This window comes from Colobus angolensis, unplaced genomic scaffold (genome assembly GCF_000951035.1).
Source record: "Colobus angolensis palliatus isolate OR3802 unplaced genomic scaffold, Cang.pa_1.0 Scaffold220, whole genome shotgun sequence".
In the NCBI taxonomy this organism is placed as follows: domain Eukaryota; kingdom Metazoa; phylum Chordata; class Mammalia; order Primates; family Cercopithecidae; genus Colobus; species Colobus angolensis.
In genome coordinates this window covers 914,813-923,523 of record NW_012115378.1, presented here as the reverse complement: position 1 = coordinate 923,523, position 8,711 = coordinate 914,813, and the positions used below count along the sequence as shown (strand labels likewise).

Genomic DNA, 8,711 nt, shown 5'->3' with positions numbered 1-8,711 from the left:
AAAATACACACCAGAGGGGGCAAAGCAGATATAGCCAGTGCCAACAACTGAATATATGTATATAAATGTATATAGATCTATATAAATATAGAAATATATACCTATGTAATAGAAATTTATATAAATTATAAATTTACTTACAGATATAAAATTTTATAAGAATTTATTTGCCTATTTTTCTGTGTGTCATAGGAAATGCCACTTGTCTCTGACACCTGGGATGCTTGGACTGGTACTTAGTAATTTTGATCTAATACAGAACTAAATGAAGTGGCAAATGTCACATGTAACTCCTAACTACCTCAGACTTGTCTCATAAGAATGAGAACATTTTATTTTATAAACCAGATTATGATACCTGATAAAATTAGTAGTAATTCCATAATATTAATTGTAATTGAGTCCATATTCTAATTTTTCTAGTTGTCCCAATAATGTCTTTTCTGTTTTTCTCCCTGAATGAGGATTCAGTCATGCTTCATGGGTTGCATTTGGTTGTGTCTTTGGTCTCTTAATCTAAAATAAGCCTCCTGCCCCAAACCTTTTCCCCTATGACACTGACCTTTTGAAGAGTTCAGGCCAAGTGCTTTGCAAAATCTCCCATATACTGGATTTGTGTGATTGTTTCTTACAGTATCATTTAATTTGTTCCTTTATTCCTTCTAAATTCTGTGAAGTGGAAGTTAGGTTTACAAATTTGATTAGGTTCAGATTAAAACATAAGTGATGATGCCTACTTCCTGCAATTGGACATAATTTCTGTTTTTCTACTTATTAGTGATCCTGAATTAATTTACTTTGAGTATTGATCACCAGATTGTACTGTTGAAAGATGCATTTTGTTCTTTACTGTAAGTAATTATGACTCCTTAAGAATATCTAACTCATTAACCTTTCACCTAACGGTTTTAGTATCCTTTAATGATCCTTACCTGTATTAGTTATTACATTGGGGGTTCTAAAATGATGATTTAAAATTTTGACCATTTGTTCTAATTAGTTTGCTTTCTTTTGTAAAGAAAGACTTCACTTTTTTTTTTTTTTTTTGAGACAGAGTTTCAGTCTTGTTGCCCAGGCTCAAGTGCAGTGTTGTGATCTCAGCTCACTGCAACCTCTGCCTCCTGGGTTCAAGCAATTGTCTTGCCTCAGCCTCCTGAGTAGCTGGGATTACAGGCATCTGCCACCATGCCTGGCTAATTTTTTGTATTTTTAGTAGAGATGGGGTTTCGCCATGCTGGGCAGGCTGGTCTCGAACTCTTGATCTCAGGTGATCTGCCCACCTCGGCCTCCCCAAGTGCTGGGATTACAGGTGTGACTTGGCTTTTTTATCCATCCTTTCTTCTTTTGCAGCATTACTACGAAGTTGTGGATTTTTATTTATTTAGTTTTCTATTAATTAGAGTGATTATTTCAGTGCTCAAATTTTCCCAAATGTGGTTAATAGGCATCCCCTTTAGGCTATCTCCTTTTTTTTTTTTTTTTTTTTTTTGTGTGTGTGTGTGTGAGATGGAGTCTCACTCTGTTGCCAGGCTGGAGTGCAGTGAGTGATCTCAGCTTACTGCAACCTCCATCTCGCGGGTTCAAGCGATTCTCCTGCCTCAGCCTCTCGAGTCACTGGGATGACAGGTGCCTGCCACCATACTCAGCTAATTTTTGTATTTTTAGTAGAGACAGGGTTTCATCATGTTGACCAGGATGGTGTCAATCTCTTGACCTCATGATCCGCCCGCCTCGGCCTCCCAAGGTGCTAGGATTACAGACGTGAGCCACTGCACCTGGTTGCTATCTCCTACTCTTGTGATAAGCCCTCATCTATTTGTCTTTGAACACTTTCTAGCATTTTACAGCACAACAATATGTTCCAAGTTTACTTTATACTTTCTCTACCCCAAAATGGGGTTCAACCGTTTTTCCAAGGAGTCTTGGCTCCAAAAAAGGAGAATGTTTTTTTTTTCTTTTAATTTAATGATTCACCTTTTGTCTTTTCACAGAGGCCTCTCTACATTTAGTTCTGTAAAGATTAGTTCTGTAAACATTAGGTCTGATCAAGATTACTAAGTACCAGTCCAAGCATCCCAGGTGTCAGAGACAAGGGTGAGGTGAAGTGGTGGGGGTGAACGCTGGTAGGCCAGGGGAATTATTTCAGGTAAAATAATCTTTCTTTACTTTGGCAGCCTCCTAGTAGTATATCCTGTCTCCGACCCTTCCGCTCTCCACTTGTGATTTGTCTCTCACACAGTTTTTATTCTTTAACTCATTCCCTTATTCATTCTGCTCTTAGCATTACTTTTACTTATCTATCTAATGCATTTTAGTGTTAAGATTTTAAGCTTTACCAAATGATTATTTTCCACAGCCATTTCAGCTAATTAATTTGATGGTTAGGTTTTGATATAATCTTGCTTAATACTAATTTATATTTATTTATTTATTTGTGTTACCTAATGAAGACTTATTTCTTTGAAGAGGTTGCAATGACTGCTGTGTCTTCCACTTCTTAAACAGTGGTTAGGTAGACTACAGAGTTTTAAATTCATGTCATGGTTTGGTGTACACTTTCCCTTAAGTTTGGTTTTCAACATCTAGTTCATCCTTTTCTGTCAATCGGCCAGGATGGAGTTAAATATGTCTTCTTTTTCACTGTACCCCCCAAATCATTGAGAAGGCATTTTGTCCACATTTTCCTAACATAAATCTTTCCAGTTGGAGGATTGAAGTCTCATTGTGCTAGGAAGGAAGGGAAGGTAGGGGAGGGTGCATTTTGAAATCTGCTATATCAAGAAAGACATTAAAAATGGATAAAGGCAGGACTACCTGTTTTCATATTCTCCCACATAGCATGTATGTAAATGAATTTGCCTGTAATTTGTTTCAAACGCTGACATTTTACTCCTAAGCTATATAATTGTGCTTGATTTTTCCAGAGTAAAATTCATATTCTGTGACCAGACTAATATGTTCACCTACTATAAAAATTACTGCCTATGGTAACAGCAAGAATAAAAATCTCCTTTTATATACATAATAGCTGGCAGAGACTCCTGGGACCACCACAAATCATTCCTATCTTTTACAGCTTTCTTTCCATGGAAATGTAAAACCAGCCTAGTCTAATGTACATTGACTCTGAAAACCTATTTAGACTACCAGTTATTTAAGATGCCAAGGATTCAACAGGCTCTTCTAATTATTGTATTATCTAAGCTTAGTAACCTGTCCTTTCCCTGTGAACCAGCTCCTCTTCTATCATCTACCTCTGGCTCCTTTTTTGTTAAAGGTTAATAATGAGAACAATGAAGCAATTGGTTATTTATGCAGTCATGATTGGCAAAAGTTATTAGCACAAGAAATCTGCCCAGAAGCAATGATTAGGTTATGAAAACGTTAAGAAATACTGAAACCAGACACCATTTTGACATTTAAAAAATAATATTTCGACCCTTAATCGTGATGACCTGTTGTAAAAGTATTTATACAGAATAAATCTCATTGGATAGTAATTCTTATACCAACAGCATATATAAGTAAGTGTTAAGGGGAGATTTGAAAATGTACTAAAGGGACAAAGAGCCTGGGGAGGAAATTACCACAAAGAAAAATAAGGAACAGAACTCTCTCTTGGGTAGAACTATTTGTCTCCCAGGCACTGGTCTACAAAGTTAGCTGACGTTTTCTGATTCAGTATTTTCATATTGAACGCTTGGCAAGTTTTACGAGTTGTGAGAGAGGGTACCCCAGGTTAAATTGCCATATTCTTTATACCAAATTATAAAATTATAAAAAATGTAGGGAGATATGGGTTCAGAATATTTCCTGGTGATGGTTTTATTAATGAAATGTTGACTTAATTGAAAAACTTAACAAAAAATATCAAATTCTACTCTATGTTTAATACGGTTAGGAACTTTCTGTGTAAATTGTCAGTACTCTTAGCAGAACAGTGTTACTATTTGTACCCCATACTAATTTTTTCAAATAATAACTTTATTGTGTATAATTCATGTAAAATAAAATTCACTCTTTTGAACTATATAATTAAATGGTTTTGAGTATATTCCAAAAATGTGCAAACACAACTACTTTGTAATTCCTGAACGTGTTTATTACCTTCCACCAAAATTCATACCTGTTTGCAGTTGCTCTCCATTTCTTCTCCCCAACCCTTAGCAACCACTAATCTATTTCTGTCTGTATATATTTGCCTGTTCTGAATATTTTATACAAATGAAATCATGCAATATATGGCCTTTTGTGTCTGGCTTCTTTTACTTAGCATAATATTTTCAAGGATCATCCGTGTTGTAGCTTGTAGCGGTACTTCATTGTTTTTTGATGGCTGAATAATATTCCACTTACAAATATTCCACATTTTGTTTATTTATCTGTGGACATTGAGATTGTTTTTACTCTTCTACTATAGGAATAATGCCATGTTGAATATGTATATACAAGTTTTTGTGTGGACATATGTTCTTTAAAAAGTTGTCTTTGCTTATATATTTAATATTCTTCAGGACATATTTTCACTTCTCTTGAGTATATACCTAGGAGTAGAATTTCTGGGTCATATGTCAAAAAAATCTCTAACATTGTGAAACAGCTAACTTATTTTCCAAAGTGGCAGCGCAGTCTTATGTTCCCATTAGTTATTTAGGAGGGTTCCAGTTTCTTCATATCCTTGCCAGTGCTTGTTAGTCTTTTTGGTTATGGTCATCTTAGTGAATGCAGGATTGTATCTCAGTGTGTTTTTTATTTACTTTTCCCTGATGGCTATGTTGAGTATCTCTTCTTATGCTTCTTGGCCATTTGCATATTTTGTTTTGGGAAATGTCTATTCAAAGCCTTTGCCCACTTTTAAATTGTACTCATTATCTTTTTATTGTTTAGTTTTACAAGGTGTTTATATATTCTGGACACAAATTCTTTACCGTATCGTTTCCAAATATTTTCACTCACTCAGGGGGTTGTTTTTTTCAGTTTTTAAATAATGCCGTTTGAAGCACAGTCATTTGACATTTTGAAGTCCAATTTATCTATTTTTTTTTTTAATTTGGTTACTTGTGCTTTTAAGTGATCATCACCTAATCCAAGGTCACAAAGATGTACTTTTATATTTTCTGCTAAGAGTTTTATAGTTTTAACTCTTATGTTTAGATCAATGATACATTTTCAGCTTGTTTTGCTTTTTTAATATGGTGTGAGGTAGGGGTTCCTTTGCATGTATCTACATTTGTTTTTATTCAAATTTAAAGAATCAAGGAATAAATTTGTTTTCAAATGGGATGTTCTTTGCTACTCTTTTTGTGAAGTATTGTTTTATGATTTTGGGGGAGGAATACATGCAACTTTTATCTGAAGACTATATGCTTATGACTGTCTCACCAAATATGATTGCATTTCTGGTTCTGTTTTGTTTATTGGAATATGAAAAGCAGCATTGATGGATGCAGTTTGAATCAATTTTTCAATTTTTTCACCTTAATTTGCAACCTCACCTCTTCAGCTACAGTATAGAGAATGCCAAGAACTTCTAAGCCTGTATCAGAAATATTTATCAGAACAACAAGAGAAGCTCACCATGTCTCTCTCAGAACTTGGTGCTGCTAGAATGCAGGAACAGCAGGTAAGCATCTTTAATTTTACTTTTCTTGTCTTCAGTGGATCAGCAAGGTGTCAGAAGAGCCATTTGCTTTTTATGTTAATTTCTTCACAGTATATAATATTGTTTTAAAACATGTAGCTACTGCATGTGATTGAGTTGATGTCTTTCCCTCCCCCTTTCCTTTCTCCTCCTGTTCCTGGGACCAAAGGTAAGGAATGATTACTTGAAGAAGTCTGTGTAGGTCAATGGGGAAGCTTCTGGTTGGATGAAAGCACAGCCAGAAGAGTAAAGAAAACACTGCTCTGTTACTTAATGAAGAAGATAAGGTGGCCTGTTTGTTACTCATTGTCCCTATGGAAATCATAAATAAGCCTTCCTTAATACTTGTTTATTTTTTAGAATAATGAAAGTTAATTGTGAACTTATAAAAACTTTAATTGGAGAATATTAGGATATTTTGCATATGCTTGCATACATGTATTGATCATATAAGTATATAGGAGAGTGTTTATATAAACATTTATATACATATCGCTAAATGGTATATATTATATAATTAAATGAATGCTCAGAGCCCTATCAGATGTGATGTGAAATAAGCCCTAAAGACCCACTTCTGGTTGGGGGATTCCCTTTGCTAGTGAAGGGAAGCCATGACAGACTGTACCTGGAAAAACGGGACACTCCACCCAAATACTGGGCTTTTCCCCATGGTCTTAGCAACCAGCAGACCAGGAGATTCCCTCCCATGTCTGGCTCAGCAGGTCCCACTCCCACAGAACCTTGCTCACTGCTAGCTCAGCAGTCTGAGGTCAACCTGCGAGGCTGCAGCCTGGCAGAGAGGGGGCATCCACCATTGCTGAGGCTTCAGTAGGTAAACAAAGTGGCCGGGAAGCTCAAACTGGGCAGAGCCCACTGCAGCTCAGCAAGGCCTACTGCCTCTACAGACTCCACCTCTGTGGGCAGGGCATTGCTGAACAAAAGGCAGCAGAAACTTCTGCAGGCTTAGACGTCCCTATCTGACAGCTCTGAAGAGAGCACTGGTTCTCCCAGCACAGCATTTGAGCTCTGAGAAAGGACAGACTGCCTCCTCAAGTGTGTCCCTGACCACCGTGTAGCCTGAATGGGAGACACCTCCCAGTAGGGGCCAACAGACACCTCATACAGGCAGGTGCCCCTGTGGGACGAAGCTTCCCGAGGAAGGACCAGGTACCATTATTTGCTGTTCTGCAATATTTGCTGTTCTGCAGCCTCCGCTGGTGATATCCAGGCAAACAGTCTGGAGTGGACCTCCAGCAAACTCCTACAGACCTGCAGCTGAGGGACCTGACTGTTGGAAGGAAAACTAACAAACAGAAAGGAATAGCATCGACATCAACAAGAAGGACATCCACACCAAAACCACATCTCTAGGTCACCAACATCAAAGACCAAAGGTAGATAAAACCACAAAGGTGGGGAGAAACCAGAGCAGAAAAGCTGAAAATTCTAAAAACCAGAGCGCCCCTTCTCCTCCAAGGATTGCAGCTCCTCGCCAGCAATGGAACATAGCTGGACAGAGAATGACTTTGAAGAGTTGACAGAAGTAAGTTTCAGAAGGTCCGTAATAACACATTTCTTTGAGCTAGAGGAGGATGTTCTAACCCATTGCAAGGAAGCTAAAAACCTTGAAAAAAGTTAGATGAATGGCTAACTAGAATAAACACTGTAGAGAAGACCTTAAATGACCTGATGGAGCTGAAAACCATGGCACAAAAACCTTGTGATGCATGCACAAGCTTCAATAGCCGATTTGATCCAGTGGAAGAAAGGATATCAGTGATTGAAGATCAAATTAATGAAATAAAGCGAGAAGACAAGATTAGAAAAGAAAAGAGTAAAAAGAAATGAACAAAGCCTCCAAGAAATATGAGACTATGTGAAAAGTTTGATTGGTGTACCTGAAAGTGATGGGGAGAATGGAACCAAGTTGGAAAACACTCTTCAGGATATTATCCAGGAGAACTTTCCCAACCTAGCAAGACAGGCCAACATTCAAATTCAGGAAATACAGAGAACACCACAAAGATACTCCTCGAGAAGAGCAACCCCAGTACACATAATTGTCAGATTCACCAAGGTTGAAATGAAGGAAAAAATATTAAGGGCAGCCAGAGAGAAAGGTTGGGTTACCCACAAAGGGAAGCTCATCAGACTAAGAGCAGATCCCTTGACAGAAACCCTACAAGCCAGAAGAGAGTGGGGGCTGATATTCAACATTCTTAAAGAAAATAATTTTTAACCCAGAATTTCATATCCAGCCAAACTAAGCTTCATAAGTGAAGGGAAATAAAATCATTTACAGACAAGTAAATGCTGAGAGACTTTGTCACCACCAGGCCTGCCTTACAAGAACTCCTGAAGGGAGCACTAAACATGGAAAGGAGCAACTGGTACCAGCCACTGTAAAAACATGCCCAGTTATAAAGACCATCAGTGCTATGAAGAAACTGCATCAATTAACGGGAAAAATAACCAGCTAACATCATAATGACAGGATCAAATTCACACATAACAATATTACCCTTAAATGTAAATGGGCTTAATGCCCCAATTAAAAGACACAGACTGATAAATTGGATAGAGAGTCAAGATCCATCAGTGTGCTCTATTCAGGAGACCCATCTCGTGCCGAGCATAGGCTCAAAATAAAGGGCTGGAGGAAGATCTACCAAGCAATTGGAAAACAAAATAAAAGCAGAGGTTGCAATCCTAGTCTCTGATGAAACAGACTTTAAACCAACAAAGATCAAAAAAGAGAAAGAAGGCCATTACATAATGGTAAAGGGATCATTTCAACAAGAAAAGCTAACTATCCTAAATATAAATGCACCCAATACTGGAGCACCCAGATTCATAAAGCAAGTCCTTAAAGACCTACAAAGGGACTTAGAGTCCCATACAGTAATAATGGGAGAATTTAACACCCCACTGTCAATATTAGACAGATCAACGAGACAGGAGATTAACAAGGATATCCAGGAATTGAACTCAACTCTGCACCAAGTGGACCTAATAGACATCTACAGAACTCTCCACCCCAAATCAACAGAATATACATTCTTCTCAG

At 37.5% G+C, this 8,711-nt stretch overlaps 1 protein-coding gene across 2 annotated transcripts in view; it reads left to right on the top strand.

The window, feature by feature from the left end:
- Positions 1-8,711, top strand: part of KIAA1328 (KIAA1328 ortholog) — a 404,498-nt gene that overhangs the window by 130,254 nt on the left and 265,533 nt on the right. For both annotated transcript variants that reach the window (XM_011943647.1, XM_011943646.1), the window contains one exon: positions 5,496-5,623. In XM_011943647.1, coding sequence (XP_011799037.1) covers positions 5,496-5,623 — 128 coding nt within the window. The remainder of the gene's footprint in view (positions 1-5,495; positions 5,624-8,711) is intronic.